This window comes from Chlorocebus sabaeus, chromosome 1, assembly GCF_047675955.1.
Source record: "Chlorocebus sabaeus isolate Y175 chromosome 1, mChlSab1.0.hap1, whole genome shotgun sequence".
Classification (NCBI taxonomy): Eukaryota; Metazoa; Chordata; class Mammalia; order Primates; family Cercopithecidae; genus Chlorocebus; species Chlorocebus sabaeus.
The window spans coordinates 126,568,073-126,593,736 of NC_132904.1; the positions used below are offsets into that span (position 1 = coordinate 126,568,073).

General features: G+C 44.2%; 1 protein-coding gene across 3 annotated transcripts in view; it reads right to left on the reverse strand.

Annotated features, from left to right (window-relative positions):
- SNX19 (sorting nexin 19) overlaps positions 1-21,540 on the reverse strand; it is a 43,615-nt gene extending 22,075 nt beyond the window's left edge. The window contains exons 1-8 of one of the 3 annotated variants that reach the window (XM_038004977.2): positions 19,309-21,540; positions 16,659-16,797; positions 15,298-15,398; positions 15,044-15,163; positions 12,969-13,099; positions 11,605-11,701; positions 10,936-11,116; positions 8,306-8,435 (exon numbers count right to left, since the gene is read on the reverse strand). In XM_038004977.2, the coding sequence (XP_037860905.1) occupies positions 8,306-8,435; positions 10,936-11,116; positions 11,605-11,701; positions 12,969-13,099; positions 15,044-15,163; positions 15,298-15,398; positions 16,659-16,797; positions 19,309-20,982 (2,573 nt within the window). In that variant the 5' untranslated portion in view covers positions 20,983-21,540. The other 2 variants (XM_008021535.3, XM_038004979.2) reach the window with 2 other exon arrangements.
- Positions 21,541-25,664: the final 4,124 nt, after the last annotated feature.

Genomic DNA, 25,664 nt, shown 5'->3' on the forward strand with positions numbered 1-25,664 from the left:
AGTAACAGGCAAAGGTGGTTGGGTGGTGTGTTCTAAGTCACATAGCCTCAAAGCAAGATCTGAATTCAGTTCTGACTTCAAAGTCCATGTTCTTGCTTTCCACGTGGAAGGAAAGAGGTGGAGAAGGCACAATGGCAGGAGATGCTTCCAGAGAGGGCAGGCTCGGTGGGGCTTCATACTGGGAGGCCTAGGTTGGGGAGGGGCGCCGTACTCTTTGGAAAGGAGAGAGACATTAGAATGGGAGATGGCCTGAAGGGCCCCCAAACCTCTTTGCTTAGGCTGTACCATGGCTCTGGGAATCAGAATTCCCCAATTAATTGAAGACCTGGGTACGCCCTGTGTGGAGGGAATGAAAGATTCAGTTTCCATTTTGCTTCTGGTCCCCCAGCACTATTGACGAATTCTTAAGATTCTTAATAGTGAAAAGCAGAGGGACTGCCTCCAGTAGAACGATGTGTGATCTTCTGTGTTCATTTATTTGACACAAATTTATTAAGTGCCTTCTATGTATGGGGCTGGGTGTTGAAGATATGATGTGAAATAAGACACAGTCCCTGCCCTCAGGATGCTGACATACATTCTAAAGCTGTCATCAAAATGTCAAAATCTTAGGCTCCTGGTACAGTTACAGATGGGCAAGAGACACCAAGAACCCGACTTGGAAAAAAAGGCTCTGAGGTTTAAATACCTCATGATATTCTGTTTTTTGTTAACTTTTACAATGAGCAATTTTGTACCTCTATTTGAGTATATGAGACTTCAAGAGCACACACACAGAAATGCAAACACAATGCACAAGCACACGGCTGTCAGCTGCCATCCGCCTGCTACAATCTCAAAGACACATTCCAGTAGAGACTGTCACTACGTGCCAGGGAAGGCATGATGTCTTTACCCTAAGATGGGTGTAGAATAAGTGACACCCAAGAAATACGACAGGCAGACCACTCATATGACAGGGGAAACTGCTAGGGCCCATCCTGACCCAGTCTACAGCAGTCAAGAGCTTCCCTTTGGCATGGCCTAATGGAAGAGGCCTGGGACAAGCAGCACTCCTTCCCAAGGAGCCACAATACAATCTGAGCAAGTCATCAATGACAAAAATCAATTTCGGCACCTCTAAAAACAGCCCAAGCCAATGATTAGAGAGCCAGAAAATAACCGAGAATTCTGAAGACTTAGCTTGACTTAATTTTGTATTTGGGGGTCTTGCAAAAGTATGCGTATTTCTAGAAAAGCTGTGCATACGAAGAGATCGGGTATAAGACATAGCCAGGCACCAGAGCTGAACTGGAAGAAAAAGTTACACAGCAAAGGAAAAAATTGTAATCTATGTTTCCTGAGAAACTCTGAGTCTTAACGTTAATAATCTTTTCCTGATTGTGAATGGGATGTAAATAGAGATACCTAAGAGACAATCTCTGGCTCAGAAGTACTTTAAAAATAAAATCAGAATATGCAGACAAAAATAATTTATATGCTACCATCAGATGCATGTGTCCCTGAGACCAGCTGGATAGAAAGCAAGAGAGGCGAGATGGGAATAAGGCAAGGGAACTTTCAGGTGAACCCAGTTCTACTGAACACTGCTTTGTGGGGAAGCTTGCATGGAGGGGAGGCAGGGCAGAGCAGTGGGAAACACATGAGCTCTGAGGCTAGGATGACTTAAGTGGAATCTTAAGGTGTGGTTGTTAACGACTTTTATGATTTTGGGAACGTTATTTTACCTGAATGTAATTTTCTTCACTTATAAAATGTAGAACTATATGTCTATCTCATAGAATTGAACATTAATGCAAACAGTACATAGCTGCTTTCCTGGTATTAATATTGTAATAAACGTCAGTTCCTTTTCCATTGCAATTACTTGTGCCCTTTTGGTGGCAGACCTGGAGGTTCTCTTAAGAAATAACTAATGTCACAAAGAACTGTAATCCACCTGCTACTTAGACATGCCCAACCAAGGAGGAGGCCCTGGAAGCAGAGTTCCACTCAGAAAGCACCTTGATTCTGAAGCATCCTAAGAGAATAGTGGAAGCAAGAGGGTTCATGGTCAACTTTTCCCAACTGTCCTTAAGGGAGATGGACGTTGTGCCTTGCAGCACAGCACTCTCCAGTTCTCCCAGACTCTGCCACAACTCTCCTGACCTTTTCTAGGAGATGGTTTATAGAGCGACATCTTCTCTAAGAAAGTGATTCCAAGGTCTGGTGTAAGGTCCAGAGCTTGCCATCAAGTTTCTCCTGGGTCCCCTGCTTGTTGGACCCTTAAACCTGCACATCCTTTATTTTCTTTTTCCTCTCTGTATACTTCCTAACTTTACACACTTTACACTCCCCTCTGCCAGAACCTCCCCCTCCACTTTCTGCCAAGCCATTCCATTCCCACATGCCCCAAACACTCACACTTTGTCTCTATCTTAGACACACACACACACACTCCCTCTTTAACTGAGAAATCCTGACGCAGATGCCAGGAATGTGTCTGCTGCCCTTTTGACACAGGTCGGATGCCATCGTCGGGGCCACGGGGAGGGCAGCACCATGGACGTGGCATTCACGCATTCTGTTGCTGGCGTGGTTCCTATTTTTATCGTGGCATTACTCTGGGTGTCCAGGCAGGGCGCCGGTCCAGCTTCTTCTCATTCCTTCACTCTCCATCAGGGCTCCACACCAATCCTACCCCTTACCTTGGCTGGATCTTCCTGCCCCAAACGCCCTAACATCAATGGAGCACAGTATATCTCTCCTCTTTCCCTCCAACCCAGTCTAGCTCTGAGGACTTGCCCAATTTGCTAAATCTGATTCTGATGTTCGTAGAGATATTTACAAGTTTCTTCTGTTTTCGGGCATGAGCAGAGTTTGCACAAGGCGGATTTGCTCCTTGGCTCAGACTGCCACCCGCTCTCCCCTTCCCCTCCCTTTGTCTCTCATTCCAAATAAGGAGTGCTGCTTGTTACATAATTGGATGTTCCCAGCACAGAAGCTGACACAAGAGGTTAGGCGCACATGCATGCAAGACTTCCCTTTGACTTAACAATGCCTTTTTTGGGCATCTAACTTCTCTTCAGCTCCCCTCCCACTTCTCTCCACATCATCAACAATCAAGGGAGATTTACAAGCCTGGCTCAGATCAGAGCTCTTCCAACTTTGGCTTAGAAGGAGGGGTTATGAGGTCGAACTTACTCTGGGTTTTTGTTTTTTTTTTCCCTTTGCAGGATAGAGTGTGCTTATAATTTGACAGAAGTCTATGGTGTCTAAGGCAGTAATGTATATAGGTCTTTTGAAGGTGCAAGGAGGGTACACAAAGTTGGAAGTAGAGGAAATAAACTTGCCTGCTTGGGGATAATAATACTGGAGGCTGGAAAATGAGGACATTTTAAGGAGGAGATGCACTCAAATCTGGTGACTTTAGCATCCCTGATGGTCAAACTGCAGTGTGTTCCAAATAACTAGAGCAGTGGCAGTACCACCTGTGGCACCAACACCAATTATCCTGCTCTTTTAAGCACGGAACTTAAAGGAAGAGAACCCAAGTACCCTGCAAAAGCATGTGGCTCAGCTATCTATGGTTTCAGGGAGGGCAAAGATGTAGCCTCCTAGGCAGCAGTCATGGAGATGGAAGACAACAGGACTTCATATCATGCCTCTTGTGGGAGAGGCAGAAGGTGCAGTGGAGAGGTGCTGCAGCTCTGGAGATGTTAAGTTTCCAGCACACTGGCTTACCAAAGCAAATAAAGCTGAAGCATGTAGCAATGCATACACCACTTTTAAAAATTAAAACCTGCAACTGTCCTGGGGACAGTAACATGGGCTGCCTTTGGACTGCAGCAGTGCCCTTATGTTAGATGCAAGTGTGTAGATACGGAGATGCAGTTTGGATTCTACAAACTGCCTGATAATCTCTAGTACTTGGAGACAAATATTTTTGGGTTGGCTTTTATCCTGCTGAATTGCAGGGCAAAGATCTGATCCTGAAATTTAGACAATCATCACAGCTATAAATCAGAAAAACCTGGGTTCAAATTCTGCCTGTGATATTTATTAACCCTGTGATTTTGATTAGATAACCCACATTCATTATAGGCCTTAGCTTCCTCGTCTTTAAAATGAGGGTCATAATACCTCTTTTGCAGGACTTTTGGAGGAATTAAATATTAGGTTCAGTACAAAAGTAACTGTGGCTTTTGAACAGCATGTGCATGTAGTGTTCAGTACAGTATTTGCACTAAGTAAACTCTCGATAAACATTTGCTGGACAGTAAATATGCTGATGCTGATGAGATTATCAACGTGTACACTCTGAACGCTAAAATGAGTTAGTCCCATGTCTACAATGCACAGGGTGCTTGCAGGTATGAGACCATGGGCCACTGATGCCAGATCTTTGGAAGCTCTGGTGGAAGAACCGGTTCTTTCTTTAGATACCATGACTTCTAGCTTCCTATCTTAAGGGGGCTTCAGGAAAACTGTGAAATCAGCTATAAGGTACTTCAGAAGAGGGCCAAAAATGTCATTAAAAAGATGGGAAAAATGATTTGTAGGGATACATGATTGGCTTCAAACAGAGAAGTATGAGATTCTTCATTTAATTCTAGTCTGTGGAAGCCTGGGTGAGGAGACTGCTAACCAGATGTGGTCCTATTTTCATTGCAGTTAATACAAAACCAAATGGGTTACGGATAAAGTGGGATACTTAGATATAAGTAAGAACTTGTTGACAGGAAGGGATATGAGATAACTGAACATGTATAAAACATCTTCACCCGGAAATATGTATGATGAACAAAGATAATAGGCCACAGTTACAAGGTTTTCAAAAGTAGCTGCAAAATTCTGTTCTTGCACAATATTCAGTGGCTTCATTCAAATTCACCAAATATATTCAGAGTTCTCCCACTTTTCCCATCTCAATAGTGATGCTTTTCCATAAAATAGAATAACACAAAACAAAAAACCAAAAACTCAGGATGTGAAAAGAGGAGAAAGTCAAGGGAAATTCAGCTGTAAGCCCTCTCCCTGATTTCCTTTATGGCATGAACTACACTTGGGTTTTGCTAGTCTTCATTCACCAGACTTTACCCAGCTAACTGGAGTTGTGGTTGTAGTTGGGGAGTGTCAGGGATAGGAATGGAAAGATGAGGAACCTGCCTGGGCAACATAGTCTCAACCAAAAACTTAAAAAAATTAGCCAAGCATGGGGGTGGTGCCTGTAGTCCTAGCTACCTGGGAGGCTGAGGTGGGAGGATGGCTTGAGCCCAGGAGGAGTGAGCCCAGTGAGCTACGATTGCAATGCCACTGCACTCCACCTTGGCGACAGAATGAAATCCCATCTCACTGGTATTTCATATATTGACATTTTATCCTCAATATATGAAAAATGAAAAAGAAAGAAGTCTCACAGTCTCTGCTCTGAACTCTAAAATGAACCCTGTCTTTGCCATGTCTGCCATGCACCTGGAGCTTGCTTCCTTCGTATTTAACTTTTCTGCCTTAGATCTCCCAGGACCCTGGCTACATGAAATAGTATTTCTGTGATCATTCTCTAACTCCCAGAATATAGGTATCTCTCCTCTATGTGGACTAGCCCAAGCCCTTGAATATTCTGAGTTATTCAAACTTCAGGTAAACTTTTTCCTACCTCTTTTATATATGGATCTCAACTTTCTTTGAATTTCTCCTAACTCATCTATACTTTCATCCTCATACTGAATAATTTCTTGTGTTCTGAAACCAATTTGTCATGTAAATGACCTCAAGGAGAAGGGGTCATTAATGATCACATACTAGCTAGTTTTGGGATCTTCTCTCTTTTTTTTTTTTTCTTTAAACCACTTAGAAGATTAACAAAGGGAAATCCAAAAGAAGAAGAAAAATGAAGGCCTAATTAGTGACATACAGAGGTGACAGAATACAACTAAAGAGACTATACTCTCAAGTGTAAAGGTACTGGGAAGGGAAATGTTTATTTCTTTATTAAATATTTAATGAGTACCTACTATGTCCAGGCCCTGTATAAGCTGCTGGGGACACAAAGCTAGTTCTGGTCCTTAAAGAACTAACAGTCTACACAGGGTTTCTCAAGCTCAGTAATACTGACATTTTGGGCAGGATAATTCATTTCGTTTGGCACGGTGGACTGTCCTGTGTAGCTGAAGGATGTCTGGCAGCACGCCTGGCCTACACCCACTAGATGCCAGTAGGCATCCCACATCCCCTTCCCAGTTGTGACAACCAAAAATATCTCCCGATACTGGCAAGTGTCCCCTGGGGGACAAAAGTGTCCCCCAGTTGACAACCACTAGTGTAGGAAAAGCAGATCATTTATATAACACACTGTGATAAGCACTATTATCAAAACTTTGTGAGTTAGGGAAGAGGACTCCTTAATTCTGGGAGAAAGAGAGCAGATGCTACAGAAGGTTTCACAGAATAAATGACATTTTATGCTTAATATATGAAAAATGTTTTGCAATAGGCCAAGCAGACAAGAAGAGGGAAAGTTAGGAACACATGGAAGGAACAGGGAAAGAATAGGTAGAGAAAGACCATTTGAAGTCAGATACAGGAAGATGAGCAAAGGCCTGGGGGTAAAAGACCACAGAATATTCAGGCAATGATGGACAGTTTACATGGTGGAAAATGAAAAATAAGACTGAAACTAGATCACGCCAAGTAAGAAAGGAGGTAGAATTTTAATATAAATTTAATATAAATAAAGAAATAAAAGTGCATACTTTAAACAGAGTGGAGCCCTTTTCCAAACAAAGCCTTACCTAGATCCCCAGTATATGAAACTTATCGAAGTGGAGCTTCTGTGGTTGGGTCATGGTCCACTCAGTTTTCCCTTAGCTTCTAAGTTAGCTTCAGGAGCACTTCTGCAGAACCCTAGCACCCTAGGACACATACTGGAAAAACCACTTTGGTAGGGAATAGGATACTACTGAAAGATTCTAAGTGCAGAATATATGTTCAGATTTGTTTTTCAGAAAAAGGCACTCTAGTGGCAGAGCTGAATACTGAGCAGGTACAAGGGGAAAAGCGTAAAGGGACAAAGACCAGTCAGCATTTTATATGCAGGTTTCACTTGGAGATCAGTCTTAAGGCTACAAGATACATGAAAAAAGCACACTGGGGTTGAAGTTGTACAAATCTGGCTTAAAATTCTAAGTGTGCTACTAATGATGACCTTGGGCGTGTTAGCTGACTTTGCCAAGCTCTATTTTCTCATTCTGTAAAATGGGGCTACCTACCTCACTTGACCACTATAAAAAAATACATGTAAATGGAGATTGGGTGCTGGCATACATAAGCACTTACCAAATATAGATGTGCATCATCTTCTTTCACTTGGCCTCTTTATGATTCAAGTTTATTAAACCTCCCTGATCCTATGCAACTTAGAAAAGGGGGATTTAATTGCTTGCTGTTAATAACTTTTCAACTTGGTAAAGAATAGACACATAATTTTTTTTTATAAGGATATATTTTTTTAAGTGACCTGTTAGCATGAGCCTCATGCTAAGAGAAGGTCAGCATTTGGCTTCCTCTTACTTTGGGATGTGCCAGGATGTCTCATAAGAGGGAGTTCAAAACAAGAGTAGCCAAAACCCAAGCACTACGTGTGTCTGCCTGGCTCAGAGAGAGTGTTTCTGGCCTACTTCAGGTTAGCAAAGCTTACATCAGTTCCACAGTTAGAAAGTCAGCAGCTAAAAACTCCACCTGTGTACAAATCTTTCAGGAGATCAAATGGTGTGAGGATTACAAAGCCTGGATTAGAAAAGCCAACTTGCAAATCCAAATTTCCCTCTATTCTTTACCATCCTGTGTCAGTAAGTACTTCAGCTGTGAATATTTATGCCCCTCTCAGAGAAAACAATCTTTATTTCAAGAGCACTGATGTTTTCTCCTTTTCTTTCCCACTGTTTATCATCACACTGGTGACATAATGTCAGTTAAGACAAATGTCCACCATAACCAAGTGAAAGGTGTGGGGCTGGAGGATAAAGCTGGGTGGAAAATTGAGAGGAGGAAGAGTTCAGCTCAGTATTTTAGGATCACACACAGTGTCTGCAACTCAGTACACTATGCCAGAAGTCTTACAGAACTGGATACTTTCAAATTGTAGACAACAAGGTAGTTAATAAAAGCTTTCTGATACTCTCAAGGCATTTTTGATTCCTGTAACCCCTGTAACAGAGAATCTATCTTCTCTTAGGACTGCAGATTCCCTGGACACTATTCAGCATCGCATCCACCTTTTCTGCAATTTGAGATTCTGATGTGAGGGAGAATTCAGCAGTCTTACCTTTGAACTAGGGTCCCAAAGATAAGACGAAGAAACTTCTGCATGTTTTCGGTACACAGCCATTTCCACTGTTCTGTTAGTAGCAAGAGGAGCAGATCTAGGGCTGTGTCAGCTAACTCTGTCTCTGTTCCTGAGGGACAAAATGGCATCAAGAGTAACTCAGAAGAGACCCATACTTGAGGAACATCTTTCAAGGTACTGGGTGGCACCTGTGTCTCTCTACCTTCATGCCGATCATCTGGTATTTCTGCAATCCCTCTCCACTCAAATCAAGAGATGTTTAACTCATCTAGAAGGCTCAGTGACAGGCTCGGCATTTCTTCACATTTTTAATTAATGTTCCTGATATTGTAACCTAATGAATGCTTCTATGTTTTTAAAAGATATATATATATCTTCTAATCATATATATACACACATGTGTATATACACACACACACACACACACACACGTGCGCACTTATTTTGCCTACTTAGTTTCTATTTCTTCTATATTTCCCCAGGATGCTGAATACTTTCTGTTCCAAATAAAAGCTCACAACTAGTGACTAAGTGCAACTGGCAAGGCCTCCTCTCTTTCCAACCTTGCATTCCACTCACCCCCACAAAGCATTATGGAAACACCAGGGGCAGAAGTGGGGAAAGATTTGGCATTCACTTTCCTGAAAAACCTCCATTACACAGAGCTGTGGGGTTAGGATTCAGGAGGCTTCAGCCCGATTTTGAGATAACATTTGGTTCTAGGAAGAACACCACACCTCTGGTAAAATGCCATAACAATTACTACATTCTTCCTGTTTCAAAGACCGGAAGGGCCACACATGAGCTTATACCCATGCTAAACTAAGGTTTCCTGAATAAATGTATTTTGTGGAAGGAAGCATGTGTTGTTTAAACCTGTCCTGGGGTTCCAATGTCACTTCTGATTTGCCTCCAAGTATGTGATGTTACAGAATGAATCTGAGATATCTGGTGCTACTGCTGTGATTAATATTATAAGTAGTATCAACAATGACTTTGTTAGTGTAGGACCAATGGGTATTCTCTGGGTCACCTTGCCCCAGCTCTCCTTGAACACGAATGACTTCTGATTTGGACAGATCTACTAGAACTGAATCATACTTCCCCCTTAACCCCATATATTTTCTTTTCTGTTTGTATTGCAAAGATTGGGAGCTGACATGTTGTTTGATTTCTAATCATCTTCTCAAAGATGGGATATTGCATTCCTTGTGAGACAGCATCATCCTGAGCCCTAGTCCTCAATTGTATGATTCTCGCAGGTTTTGCATTTGCCTGGAGCTGCCACCATGTGGTCAGAATTAGCTATAGCAGTGAAAAATAAGAAAGCAAACAAGGTACCACCAAGTCAGTTCTCTTAAAGAAAATGACGGATTTTTTTTTTTTTTAATCATATGAGCATTTTGAGTCTCTCAGAGATAGAAGAAGGGTTTCAGGCCTAAATCATCCCTCTAGAGATACTATGTGCAACATGTACAGGCTGGAGTTTGCCTAGAATGATATTCTTACCGCATTGCCTCCGCCCCCCCCGCCATCTTTACAGTCTCTTAGAGTCCTCTGATGCTTTCACTGTCATATTACTTTATTTACTTAATTGTGAGATATGTGTGACGGGATGGGGCTGTCAATCCCCTTTTCACAGACTTAAATTGAGGCCCTCAGAAGAGATGTCAGGTGATTTGTTCATGGGCACCTGAGAAAGAATAAGCTTTTTCCCCATTTTTGAATCCAAGATTTTGCGATCTTTTATTCTCAACAGAGGGCTTTATCTTGATGGAACCGATATACTTATTTTAAGTTCTAGTTCAGTAAATATGCTAATTAATATCTAGAGCTTTGAATTTTTCTTCTATAGAGTACACATCTGCTCTTCTCCTGGAAGGCGAACTTGCTCTGCCTCCAATGCAAATAAGGAAGAAGTAGAGCTTTCATCTCTTCTCTCTCCCTGCTTTATGTTGGGTAACTAGGTGGTATCATCTGCCATGGCAGTAAATACAGAAAAAAGAATAGATCTGGGGAAATATGACAATTTCCATCTTGAACTCATTATATTTCAGTTGCCCATGGTATATCCAAGTGAAGATATACAATGTTCAATATTTAAGGCATCACCACACATGCGTTACAGCTGAAGCCAAGAGTACAGCTGGGGTCACCCTGGAAGAGCATGTAGAATAGAAACAGTGAGCCAAAAATCAAGCTCTGGCAGGTGGATCATGGGGCCAAGAGACTGGACTAAGAAGCCACAAGAAGGGCATAAAGGAAACCAGGAAACCGGGACACTAAAGGAAGAAAGTTTCTAAAGAAATCCAAGAGTCTGATATGCCAAAAATAAGTTCAATGAGCTATCAATATTATCAGCACGATCTCGTCCTGCTGGATTAGAACTCCCCGTGTTTGTGCCCTGCTCTGCTGCTTGATTCCGCTCTGGCAACTGTGTCCCACTCATCTCTGTGCCCCAACACAGTACCTCTAACACTGGAGTTCAACACACAGCATGCTCAGCTGAATGGCATAGAAATCAAAGTTACAAACTCCAACTATCCCAAGTCCCAAGTGGATGCCACCCTGGCTCCCTTCTCCATGGGAGCAGAGACCTCGCCACTCACCTGGATCGCTGTTGCTGGGGTCTTGGGCTGGCACAGCTGCATCTGACAAGCAACTGTCCACATATCCTTTAGGGGGCTGTTCAGGATCTTTTTCTGGGGCTTTTGTTGGCTGCATTTCCAGTAACTTTGTCTGTTTTTCAACAAAAGATTCCATCCCAGACATGGATAGGGTCTCGGACTCCTAAGAAATAGCCGGTGGCATATCACATATGGAATGCTGACAGTAGGGGAGCAAATGTGGCACTCTAGGTTTCCCTGCCTCTCCCCTGCGTAAGTACCTTGGGTATAAAAGCCAATTGATGCTATGACTACTTTAGGAAAGATTTTATTTTTTACCCAAGTTGCAGGTAATACAGGCCTGCCCTGGGATTATCAAATCTGCACACATTTTCCGTCATCCATTTTTTTCCAGGAACTAGCTTTCTTTCTCATCTTGTCATCCACTATCCCAAACCCACCATGGTTGAGAAGCCAACCTGCCAAGCCAGAACTGGTAGGAATTCCAAACCCCTCAGAGAAAATACTTTTAGCATAAAAGTTGGAGATCCAAAGGCTGATGAAGTCATTTAGCAGGACATTTCTGACTTAGAGAATATCTCAACTGCCTATAACTGTAGGACCAATATCTCAGACATTTTTGCCCCACATTCTTTGGGTTTTGGTTCTTACCACATTGCCTTCCTGGAGACAATAAAGAATCTTGTCTTGTGCTTCAGTCACACTTAGTGCTGGAGAAATTTTACTGGATGAGAACCTCAGCCTGGACCTGGTACAGAAACAAAGAGCAGAAACAGAATGTAATTTATGGTCTTGAGCCCCACACAAAGGGCTGGCAAGTACTGATAATAAATGACAACAAGAATATCTGTACGTATTCTGGGGACCTTACTGTGGTCAGACGGTCAGAGCTGCCAGGAAAGCCTTGGCCCTGCAATCTCCCAAACAGTGTATATTCTCACAATTCTTACTAGATAATGTAACGCATACACTCAGCTAGGTCTACAGTGCACTTGTGAAATGGCTTCTGCTAAGTAAAACTCGCATCAGTCTGCATCATGGTTATATTCCCACAGGAAAGATTAGCTAACACATACTAGGCACTCATTAAAAATTTGCTGAAGATTAAACAGACACGTGGCATAGACCAAGTTTTTATTATTGCGGTTCACGGAGTATCCTTTTTGGACATCCATTTATTCCCCCTGTGTTCCAAATAAAACTAGAGAAGGAACTGCAAGTGATAACATCAATGTTTCAAGGGACAGAGACTCATAAGCACAGGTATCATGGTCATCCTTCAATAGATGGGCCCAGGTAAGAAAAGGTTAGGTGCTGTGAGTCTGTTATTGCTGGCCCACGAAACATAAGCACAGAGACAAAGAGTCAGACACACACACACACACACACACACACACACACACACACACACACAGATACTCTTTCTTCATAGGGACCAGACACAGATGAAATTTGCAGTAAGGGTACATGTGGTGCCCTTGCTTGCCACATGTTGGCTTTGAATGCTGCCAGGAAACAGCTGGGGCCCTAGTGCAGGAGAGAGTAGCAGGAGTCAACCAGTTACTAAAATAGGCCCTGTGGGTTTCCATTCTAGCCCTTTCCTGTTTATTGCTAATATATGCAACTTCTGGGCCAAGATTTCCAGAAATGATGGCAAAGAGAGATCAGTTATAAGCCTTAATTCTTAGTAGGAAAGAAACATCTCAATTTTCCAGGAAAAGAGAAAAGAGAATATCCTATTCAAAAGAGAGTATTCCTCCTAGTCAAACATCCCTGGTCAGTTGGGCCCCAGGTTCCCATGGCAAAACCAAACATTCAGCAGTGCTGCCTCTGCAGCACCACAGGCTCCTCCGGGTGGAGCACTGAGGAGCCTGGGGTCTAGCTTCGCCTAAAAAGTGGTATGTCTGACCCACCTCCTCTCCTCTAGGGCTTGAGAATAGGGTGAGTGTTGGCTGAGGATTGGGGATCAATCTGGGAACTGGGGAAAGGTCCCTGGGTGACTGAGGGCTTCTCACTTGCCAGCCTTCTTGCCTTCTGTCTGGGACTTGCTTTCGGTCTCGGCCTCACTCAGCTCCTCTGTGGGGCTCTGGGGTTCAGAGCGAGGAAACGCTGTCTTCAAGGTGTCCACAATGGCACTCACCACCATCTGCAGGGGTCAGAGGTGCAGGGTCAGTAAGGCCATCCACATCCACAGATGGAAACTGCCAAGCAAGCAGTCGCCTCACAGCACTTTATGCAACAGGATGAGGAGAGGGGCCAGACTCTCTAGCAAAGCCTTACCCAGTACCAAGGTCAAATACCAGCTAATGACTTAGTGACAACTATCTTTCCTTTTTTCCATGGCCATAAATATCTTTTTCCTTGAGGAGTAAAACAAACAATGCCATGGGAAAAGAAGCCAAAACCAACAGTGAGAGAAATAAAAACCTAGGAGTTATGTGGGCTGATGATGTATCTTTCAATTTCTTTCTTTTTATATAAAAAAGTGATTTCTAGTTTCCAAATTGATAACAACTTCATCAACATGTGCACCAGTGGAAGTACATAGGCAGGAGTATAAAGAGAAAGGAAGAGTGAAGAAGATGATCAAAAATAAAAATACAGTTTAGGGGCATAGGTAATATTAACATGCTTAGAGTAACTTACACAGAGCAAACAATCAGTTTTTCTAGTCAATTCAAACAATTTCTTTCTTTAAGTACAGAAAAAATAACAAAAATCACTCAGGTCAAAACTAAGATATCTGGAGTTGAGTTGTTGTAACTTCTCTACTCATAAAGACCAAATAAAATAATCCTTACTGAAGATTAAGAATAACCTCTATTTCTTCAGAATGGCAAGATGACATACAGATATTTGCTAAAAAGGACAATGTACAAATGAAACCTTAAACTATCAAAGAAACAGAATGAAACATTTACTCTTCCTCTGGTGCTTCCTGCTAATTAACACTGCTGGCTCAGAGCAGCACCATGCCTTCTTTGACTCATTCTTGTGGTATTCCTCCCCAAGGAGTAACCTAGCTTAGCCAAGACAAGGCTGAAGAGAGTGGTCAGCAGACTACAGTAAAGACTAGGGGAGAACAAACCAGGGAAAGAACACTGAGGATGCATGAATTTAGATAATGCAGCTTAGAAAATACAACTTGTTCTCCAGGATCACAGAACTGTAGTCTGTGAGGGTGGGGAGGTCCTCATCTGTCTCATTCACTGATGTATGAACAGCAACTAGTAGAGTGCCTGACTCAAAACAGGCATCCAATAAGTCGATGTGGAAATAATGGATGAATGATATCTGCATGGAACTCTGGGCATTTACCCAGTTGATCCCTTTTTAGTTTGTAGTTTTTTCCATAGCAGTGGATATCCCCTAACACCCACTACATGAAATTCTATTTTATTTGTCGCTGTAAGCCTAGGTGAGAAGAGGGAGGCTCCTCTTCCGCCAATGCGTGTTTCCCAACCTGATAAAACACACATCACTTTTGACAAACTTAAGCCTCAGACTTCTGCCCCAGAGACGCTCATATCAGTTGGTAATCACTGCTTACAAGCTCCGACATGTTACACAAACGTCCTTCTTCCTACCATCTCCATAGGTGCTGAGACAACTTCTTGAAGAAGGTACAATTCTCTCCATACTGTGTTCTCTAGCGGAGAACCATGACACCACTTTAAATCCAGCCTCGTATCCTGTCTTACGGCTCTCTTTCCTGGGTGACCCAACACTGGAAATGACCTTTACCCTCTGAAAGACCACCCCTCCTGCCAGCTATCTGTGAAGACACAGATTGATCTTTACATGCCTCCAACAGTGTAACAATACAGTAATACCCCCAGGAGATATGTGTACACTTAAGAGTGTTGGGGTACTGTTTCCCACCAGCTGTTACCTGTGATTCAGTGAGCTGATGATTCACCCAATATTTGGCAACAGGTCTTGACAATTTGAGTCCGTGTTCTATTGACGCCTCTGTGCTGCCCCTTCCCACACCCTACTGCTCTTATTTTTCAAGCACTGCCTCCATTCTGATGAATCCTCCTCATTTATAGATCAAAACTAAAGCTGAGCACAGTGGCCCTGCTGGTACCTTGTCTATTCTAGAGACCATAAATGGTTTCTTGACAAAGGCAATACGAGCATCTGTGTTCAGAGCAAGGAACTCCTGCACCTCCTCACTGTTAGCGATCTCCGGAATGGCACAGAGTTGCTGCAAAAATAAAATACACACAAAAATTTTAAAGATAAATTCCAGTCCCCAGATCTCTCCGCTTTGGCTTGGGTGTTCTGGGGTTAGACACCCAGGTTAAAATGAGAACAAGGCCAAAAGAGAAGGATGCTGACCTTTAGGAATGATTCTAGGAGGCTCTTACGGGCTTCTACTCTGTCACTGTCCATATTTCCAAATGGAAGATCTGGAAAGAGCTTTTTAGGACCCTTCACATCTAAAAAAACCCAAAATATTCACTCATTTAACATTCACAGAGAACTATTCCATATAAAACATATAAAGAAAACAGAACTATTGAATGTATTTCCTTAGATTAAAAAAAAATTTCAGGAGTTCCAAATATACGTATGATCCATATGATCCACATAACACTAACTTGTTACAAGAGAGGGTTCTAAAGTGCAGAGACCCAAGTTTAAATTTGGGCTAAATCCCTACTATAATAACGATCTTAGACTATTTGTGTTATCTTTCTGACTTTGTTTCTCTTCTATAAGATGAGGACAATGAGGGTACCTATCTCATAGGCTGATGGGAGCATTAAAAGAGCTAATATGTGTAAAGTGCTTAGGAGAGAACCTGGCACACATTTTCAAGCTTGGCTCAGTATTAGCTATTATATTAAGAAAGAAAATGCATAATTTATGCCCAAACTTGTTAAACTGTTTATTTGGGTAATCATCACCATTTTTAAAAAACAAAGTAACCAGTTACTAGCTAATTCTTAGAGTGAAATTTTATTACATTAAAAAAATATTTAGAGAGGGGTGGTGGCTCATGTCTATAATCCTAGCACTTTGGGAGGCCGAGGCTGGTGGACTGCTTGAGGTCAGGAGTTCAAGACCATTCTGACCAATATGAGGAAACCCCATCTCTACTAAAGCAAAAATTAGCCAGGCGTAATGGCAGGCTCCTGTAATCCTAGCTACTCTGGAGGCCGAGGCAGGAGAATTGCCTGAACCTGGGAGGCGGAGGTTGCAGTGAGCCGAGATTGTGACACTGCACTCCAGCCTGGGTGATGAGAGCAAGACTCCGTCTTAAAAAAAAAAAAAAGGTCCTCCGTGCCTGCGAGTTGTCAAACAGCACACAAAAGATCTGGGTATTAAAGGAAAGAAGGTGGCAACAACTTCTGTGTAATATTTTAATATTTAAGAACCACCTATCTATGAATCTGGAAAAGTTAATTTAACTCCTGACACTAACTTACAGGCACAGATGGAAATGTGAACACTTACTTTTTAATCTTAAACTAGATGGGGCTCCAGAACAAAGCAGTTGGCAGTAAAGGACTACCTCTGAAAGAATGTGATTGCTGCTGCCCAGCACTAAACCTCAGAACTCCTGAAGCAAACCCAGGGAGCAGAGAACCTTGAAACAGCATTCTCCTCCCCAGTCCCTCCCGTAAACCAACAGGCCAGCCAGGGTGGTTTGACGTGGGAAGCAAGTGGCAGTAGGGGTTGGGGAAACTCCTGACTTTTGATGAACTTTCGTAGATCTGGTTTCTCCTCCAGACGGGTCTGCAGATTCAAGAACTCTCGATAGCGACGATTCACGGTGTGGTAGGCCAGCTGCTGCAGGCCGCTGCTGTTTTCACCATCAAGGGCTGTCTCGTACTGTTCAATGAACAAATTGATTGACTGAATCAGCCGGGTTTCAGCAATCTTCTATTCTGGCTTTACTGACTACTTGGTCAATGGCCACATAGCAAGAGTAAGAAACTAAGAACAAAGGGAGGGAGATGTTCCTATTCTGTTCCAGAACCTCCTATATCTAATTGCTCAGAAAGTCAGAAATGAGTTTCACTCCTCCACACTACTACTTTCATCTGAAAGCTCCCTCTCCCAGATACTTTCTTTACTTACAAAAATGGCTACATAACTATTTTTCAAATGAATATTTGAATAGAAGGCATAACATCCATAAAAATGATGCTGCCTCTATCACCTTTAAATTACAGGGCTAAACATTATAAGGGGAAAACCATTTTTCCATTATACTCCCCCATGATTATTTATATTAGTTAAGGGAAGAACAAGTAATCCAAACAGGAGATAAAAATCATTTGTTTATCTGGAATACATTAAAGGGTATTTGTTTTGTTACAGGCAGATTAACTTTCCTGATTGTTACTCTTAGAGCTAAACTGAATTTTTCCTAAGTACCTATCATCTGTATCATAGAAGTCACATGAAAATTGGAGATGTGATAAGGGGTCAAAGTCCACTGTCTTCCTAAGCTTAGAGGGGTTGGTATGTGGAAAAGATGACTTACACCTCATGTTCCCCAAAGAGTGAACACCACAGATAGCATGGAATCTGCAACTCAGCTTGGGGGCGCGCTTCTTGACAGGGTAGTTAAGACACAATGAAACGTTGTGGGCGAAGTATATATGTGTGCCTTCTCATTAGGAATAGGTTATTATTTTTTGGTTGAGGTATACTGTGGGCAAGAGATGGAAAAAACGAACTCCTTGTTGGTGGGACTTGTGGCTGGTGCTTTACAATTTTTTGGAGACAGAGAGGGTATTCATTATGAGCTAATGTGAGCAAACCAGTCTCTCAGAACAGTACTGAGGAGGAAAAGACCAGATAAGAGAGACCCGTGACATTCAGGGTGGGGCTCTCAAGCCTGGAGCATTTGGGAACTATGAGGCTTTCTGCGGAATATGCCGCTCCTCGAGGGCCAATTTTCAACACTGTTATGGTTACTTCCATCACATAAACTGAAAACTATTTACTATCAGAAAGTATAATATTGATATACAATTTAAAATCAGTTATACGTCCATATAAAAATCTAAAACCAATTTCAAACTACTCATAATTGGCTATATTACTTTGTTCTCATTTTTTACTTTACTCTTTTCTAATGCTTAATTGAAGTAGTAGCAGATGTCAAAATCTAGCAACAACAAAAAAGAATAATGGGAGAAAGACTGTGAACTTAAACATTCTATTCATCAACTTAATTTTTCTGCTACTGAGGAGGAAAAAAAATCTGCTGTTTAATGTCAGTATAGGAATAATCATTAAAAAAAGATGAAATAACCAGAGCCAACACTTAAATGTGAGAAAGGTGCATGGCATAGGGACATCCAGAATTAGAACAAAAAGGCAGGAAAATGTTAACAAAGTTATACCAGTCATTTGAGGCTAGTCTCAGTTATTTTATGACCAATACTGATCTGTACTTCTACAATTTGCCTACAAGGAGTGTGAGTGTGTTTGTGTGTTCACATATAGGCATTTCTAATTACTTCCATTCTGTCTTACTTGAAAATGTCATAATGTTACTTTCTAAAACGCTATGTCATGATGCAGCTGTGTTGAGCAGATCAAGGAAGGCCTTCTCCCTCTCACCTGGATTGGGAGTTCTTGGGGAGGAGTGAAGCAAGCAGGCTGTGCCTGGCGGTAGCTTCTGGACTCAAATGAGAGAAATTCAAGTGGAAGGCAAGGAAAATCCAATGGGTGGGATCTTGCCCAAGAATTTTCTAAACTTCTTCCCTGCTCATTTCTTTTTCAAAATACTAGCATATTTTGTACTTTGTTTTAGGAAGGTAGGTTATTTACCTGTATCTATCTCAGAAGACAGCAAGTTTTTGACTCTTGGAGGTGTTTAAGCACAGACTTGGGAGCAACTTGACAAGAGATAATATGAAGAGGGTTGGTTGGATTACAGAGGCAATTCTCCCAAAATGGCCATAGGACAGGCTGACTCTATGTTACCTGGAGAGTTCCATTTGAAATATAAAATAAATAAATAAAATAAAGAGAGAATCCAGGGACCCCTCCTTAGAAATTCTCATCTGAACCCATCGGTGTGTGTCAGAATCTGTATATATGCAAGGCAGCTCAAGTGATTTTGAGGTGCAGCCAAGTTTGGGAACCACTGAAAATATAACCCTCAGCACTCTAGCAGCTCTGAAGTTACAGAATTGTTTGTGTGAGTACAGGATAAATGCTACTCTGCTTTACACATTAGCTTCAGACCATTTAGAGACAGATGCCTATTGAGAGAAACACTTCAAACTAAGAGCGTCTCTCCCCAGAGAACATTTGCTTCACTGACTGCTTTCCAAACCCACTCCTAGCCCGGGTGAGCACCCACAGTTTTAATCCTGTTACCTTCACAGTATAGAGTGTATATGGGTGGAATCCAGTGCCACTGTGCTCTCGGGCTGTAATGGTGCCAGTGATACGAAGGTTCTGGATGATAACTGGGCCATCTGGACTGCTTAGGGGCTCAAAGCTGAAGGTGGCTGAGCTGAGAGGACCAGGTGGAGAGGAGGAAAGCAGAACTGGTGGCAGAGTAGGATCAAGGGAGCTCATATCATGGGTGAGATCCTTCTCTAAGCATGAGGGCCGTGAGGGGCAGGTCTTTTCTGGCCCCTCCAGCAAAGCTGTAACAGAGGTGGTAACATCTCCTTGTTCTATCTCCTTGTCTGCTGTGTCGATCTGGATCTCTGGGTAGGAATTCAGTGTGGAGACCGGCAGGCCTGTCTCTGTTTCAGTCCCTGGACCCTCCTCAGCCTCTGCTCCTTCAGATGCCTCACCATCTTTGGGTTCCAAAGCCTGGGAACCCTCTAGGGCACACAGGGCATCCTGAATCCTGTCAGAGAGAAAGTTGCCTGGAGTCATGAGCATGATGGTTTCTTTGCCCAGTTCAGACAGTGGAGACTCCAGCTCTGAGTCTTCACATAAGAACAGGGGACCTCGAAGATTTGGCTGTAGGAAATGAGATGAGTTGTTTCCTACTTTTCTTTCTTCACACATCCCACCCAAATCTCCCTCTACAGCTTCATGGCCTTCTTCAACCTCTGGGGAGGGGCCTGCAGGACCCTCTGGCTCACTGTAACTTAGAAATACTGGGGCTGCTACTGGAGAAGTTCTCCCTTCTGGAAGCTGCTCTACCTCCGCAATCAGTGGCAGCGATGTGGGCACTGAGGGCTGTTCGGGGGCACTGGCTGGGCAAGGTGCTGGATCTCTGGCCTTGGAAAAGATACCCACGAGTACAAGGTGGATCCAGTCAGGATCTGACAGCCTGCTGATCAGTGGTAAGATTACATTGCATGTAATGAGTTCAACCACTACATGGCGTCCGGTACGAGTCTCCAAGTGGGGCTTGGGCACCAGCCCTTGAAGCAACAAATTCACAACGCCACGTGTATAGGTGACTTCAGCACTGGGGCTGTGCACAGCAGGATGTGGGGCAGTAGCCCGACAGTAAGCCTCCCAGAGATGAGAAGGCTCAACTGGACCATTCTTCCCTGCAGTGGCCTCCTTTGCCTGAATGTAGCTCTGCAGGTGACAACCGCAGAGAGTCAGAACGCTCTGGGCAAGAGCATGACAGTCCATCATGCTCATCCTTCTCCGAAGCTCCTGGACCAACCCTTTCATGGCTGCCTCCATTTCCCCCTCAAAGGCTGGCTCCTGGCTCACGGAACGGTACCAGGATAACACAAAATCTCGAATAATCATCTGGATGGTGCGGTTGATCTCCTGTTCCAGCTGCCTTTCTGCCTCAGGGCATGGAGGACAGGTGGCCAATGGGATGAAGCGTTCCAGATGCAGTCGACCCGAAGCCGCTCCAGCGACACTGGAGCCCAGCCATCCTCCCAGCACCACTAGCAATGCAGACAGAAGGCACAGCAGCCACACATTGACCAGAAGGTGTATGACCAGGAGCCAGCCGAGCAAGACCCCCACAGCCATCAGCTTCCGGCTACTCAACAGGTTACTGAGGTGACAGCTGGATGCAGCTGGAGTCTCCTGGAACGGTGGTACTGTTTCTGTCTTCATGGCTGATTGGACAAGGTGGCTTCCCCAGATGACAGCCCTCAAGATTTTACTTCAGAGTCAGGGAAGGGGGGCATGAACTGTGTCTCATATGGGGCGATCTGGGTGTTCTTCAGGGAACCGGGGCTCCGGGGCCTCAAAGTCCTACAGGCACCGCAAAGCGACAGCGGCAGCTCCGCGTCTCCCCATTGCTAACACTAACAGAGCCCTCGAACTCGCCCCTTCCAGCCGAGGTGCGGCTTTGGAGGAAAACTCTGCGGCCTTCATACTGCCCCAGGCGGAGGGCCTCTTCGCGGCCTCGGGGCGGGCGGTGCAGGGCCCTGGGGCCCACGGACACTTACACACGCAGAGGGCGGCGGCCGGCAGAGACTGGGTCCCACGCCGCCGGGAACCGCGCGCCCACACTCAGCCCCGACCTGAAGTGGGCTCATCCAGGTCCTCTCCGCTGGCCTCGGCCCGCTGCCGCCGCAAACCTCGGCGACCGCGCTCCGCAGCCCGGCCTGTGTTAAGGCTGACCGCCGGCCGGCCGCCGGCGACAGCTTCCGGGTCGACGTCCACGGGAGCGAGGCATGCTGGGAGAGCGGCCGCGCGCGCCCTGAGGAGCGGCGCTGCCCGGCGCCCTCTGCTGGAGAGGAGCCGCCCTAACGGCAGCTGCGCGCGGTAGTCTCTGAGCCGGAGCCTGAGCCTGAGCCTGAGCGCGCACAGGGCGCATGCTCGCCAAGAGCGGGCGCGGATTCCTGAAGTGCCGCGGAACAGCCGCCTGCAGCAGTCACCGCTAAGACCCAGACTTCCAGACGCTTTAAAACGCTTCCTAGTTCTGGTAATTAAATGAAGCCTGCCCGTTACTGCTTAGGCACGCCGTCAATAATCCGGTTTATTTTAATTTCATGGAGGCGTAGTTTCATTGGCCTGGTGTGGCTTAACATTTACCCGGTTTCCCCTAGAGCTAGTACCCCGCGTCCCCAGTACACAGCTTACCTCATTTGTTGTCAGGAATTGCAGAATATAAGGCATGAAACAATACAGAGATAGGTTTATGTTTTAAATTTCGTATACTGTATCACAAAAGCAAATTTGTGATTTAGGGTTATTTGCTGGTGGCATTACACAAACCATCAAATATTTTGAGCATCAGCTGTCTTCAATGTGAGAGGCAGGGTGGACGAATAGAAGCAGACCTTGTCCTCTAGGATCCCCTGCTAACTGGGAAGGCCGGCGCTTTGAATGCGATTGGCTCTCTAATAATGCCAGTCAGCGTGCGATATAGTAAAACACAAAATCTGACAGGAATTCAGGGGAAGGAAAGATCACTGTGGGTTGCAATGGTTAAGGAGAAGCTCACAGAGAAGCTGCCTTTATGCTGAGTCTTCCAGGATGAGGGTTTCTATTCACCTCTATCTCTTCTCACTTTATCCTCCCCAAAAACATAGGAAAGGAAAGCAGAGATGGAGGTGTTCTTTCAGATAATCCTGTAATATGTTTGCTTTGGAATATGCTCTATGTTGGATTGTTTTTGGTTTTAGCAAATTTGACTTCAGTGTCTACACAGGAACTTATAGGAAGACAACGTACTGGAAGCACTGACCAGGTGTAAAAAGTGTTAGTGTCAGTTTTGCCTGAAGCTAGCTTCCATATCCACCTTGGGCCCTAGGAGCCGCGCCTGCAGTGTGGGTCTCCTTTCCATTTAGGCATAGGATGCACATCGTTTGCACAGAGCTGCTCATGGTTGCCCTTTGTCCATCTTCTCTGTGCTGTAAGCAGTCTTTCATCATCAGGGACTACTCCCTAGATATTTAAAGGAATCTTCAAACAAATCCCAACCCAAAACTCTGCCAACAAGAAGTGCGTTGCAGCTTCCCATCTCTTCCATTGTTACTTTTTGGGGCAGAGACTTCCTTTGAATACAAAAGAAGCCATCATTTAGATGTTACCCATAGTTTACGATTAACCACTTCTAAAGCAAATGGTTTGATTTAGGATCAGTGTCCACTAAGCAGACTGGGCACTCCCCTGAGATGGCAGAATGTGAGTCCATGTTTTCATGGTCCATACCTTTTCACTGCTGCCTGCCTTCCCACAGAAAAGGAACCCGAGAAGTGGGCTCTGCCCCTCTCTACCTTCCCAGACCATTCTAATGTCCTCAGGAACACTTAGAAAATGGCAACAATGCTCTGGAAAATGTCCCTGCCACCTAGATGGGAGCTAAAACAGAAATGTGAATGATGAAGGGACTAACAACAGTGCTGAAGACTTTCTGTGGCAATTCAAAGAGAAAGTTTACTTGGCAGCATAATCTGGAGTGTTCAGGGCAGTAAGGAAGTGACCTTGCAAGTGGGCGCTATGCCACCTGACCAGATGGTCTGGAGCATCAAGGTAGCCAACAGTGCCTTCCTGATTCTGAAGCGGGTTTGATGGACATGCCCATGCACTTGTCTTTTGGACGGGTGTGAGCTTCTGCCTGGGGGTCTGGGCAGGCCTCAGTCTCCAAACAGATTAATCACCGGGAGGAGGCGCGAGTCAGGACTGATGTGCCCTGGTGTGTGTATGTGGGGTGGGGAGACTTGGCCACACTACTCACCATCTGGAGATGTCCTTCCTTCTTTCCTTTTCCCTATTTCTCAAAACATTAAAGGCATAGTGCTCGAGTGTTGGAGAAAACAAGACAAATAAGATACAATACTTCTCAAGGGACTTTCAGTCTAGTTAAAGGAGAGACACATAAATATATAAATGTAATGAAACACGATCACGTATGTAATGTGATGTGTTCTGATGTGTTGTAATAGAAGTGCATATAATAAAATTGAAACACAAAGGGGGTGGTCAGCTGTGGAAGGGGGTGGCTCATAGACAGTTTTCCCTTAAGTTGGGAGATGAAAAAGAATTGATTGTATTTTAGGAAATGTAGGGTAGCGAGAGCAAGGGGCAAACAGAGGAAAGGTCTTTCAGGCAGAGGCCTGCTCGTAAGAAACAGGCAAGGACCCTGAGAGCAAGGGGCCCCATGACACAGGCCCTGCCGAAGCCAGCCCGCACCCCACTTCAATTTTCTCTCAAAATAGAAGGCCAGGTGGCTTCCTAAAGAGAAGCTCAGTGATGGGGCAGGTGAGTGAGAAGAGGTGATGGTATGGAATTATTGCTGTGGGATATAGAAAGGGAGCTATTGAAGGTCAGGTAAAAAGATAAAGTTGGGACTGGGCACGGTGGCTCACACCTGTAATCCCAGCACTCTGGAAAGCTGAGGCAGGCAGATCACAAGGTCAGGAGTTCAAGATCAGTCTGGCTAACACAGTGAAACCCCGTCTTTACTAAAAATACAAAAAATTAGCCAGGTGTGATGGTGTGCACCTGTAATCCCAGCTACGCCCTTGCGTGAATCCAGGGGTCGGAGGTTGCAGTGATCCAAGATTGTGACATTGCACTCTAGCAGCCCGGGCAACAGTGCGAGACTCCGTCTGAAGAAAAAAAAAAAAAAAAGAGAAGGCAGGGCTGAGGGACCTATTTGTAGTGACACCAATACATATGGTTGAGTTATTTTCTCTGGAGGTGTTTAGTATTGTATTAGTCCATTTTCATGCTGCTGATAAAGACACACTGGAGACTGGGCAATTTACAAAAGAAAGAGGCTTAATTGGATTTGCAGTTCCACGTGGCTGGAGAAGCCTCACAATTATGGCGAAAGGCAAGGAGGAGCAAGTCACATCTTCCATGAATGGCAGCAGGCAAAAAGAGAAATGAACTTGTGTGGGAGAACTCTTCTTTATAAAACTATCAGATCTCATGAGACTTATTCACTATGATGAGAATACAATGGGAAAGACTTGCCCCCATGATTCAATTATCCCTCACCGGGTTCCTCCCATGACACATGGGAATTGTGGGAGTTACAATTCATGATGAGATCTGGGTGAGGACACAGCCAAACCATATCATTCTACCCCTGGCCCCTCCCAAATCTCATATCCTCACATTTCAAAACCAATCATTCCTTCCCAACAGTCCCTCAAAGTCTTAGCTCATTTCAGCATTAACCCAGAATTCCACAGTCCACAGTCTCATCCAAAACAAGGCAAGTCCCTTCTGCCTATGAACTTCCAAAATCAAAAGCAAGTTAGTTACTTCCTAGATAATATAGGAGTACAGGATTGGGTCAATACAGCCATTTCAAATGGGATAAATGGCCAAAGCAAAGGGGCTACAGGCCCCATGAAAGTCCAAAATCCAGTGGGGCAGTCAAATCTTAACACTCCAAAATTGATTCAAAAAGTGGGTTCCTATGGTCTTGGGCAGCTCCACTCCTGTGACTTTACAGGATAGAGCCTCTCTCCCAGCTACTTTCATGAGCTGGCATTGAGTGTCTGGCTTTTCAAGGTGAATGGTGCAAGCTGTTGGTCAGTCTACCATTCTGCGGTCTGGAGGACAGTGGCCCTCTTCTCACAGATCCACTAGGTGGTGCCCAAGTAGGGACTCTGTGTAGGGGCTTTCATCCACATTTCCCTTCCTCACTGACCTAGCAAAGGTTCTCCATGAGGGCAAACTTCTGCCTGGGCATCTAGGCATTTCCATACATCCTTTGAAATCTAGATGGAGTTTTCCAAACCATAGTTCTTGACTTTTGTGTACTCACAGGCTCAACATCATGTGGAAGCTGCCAAGGCTTGAGGCTTGCACCCTCTGAAGCCACAGCC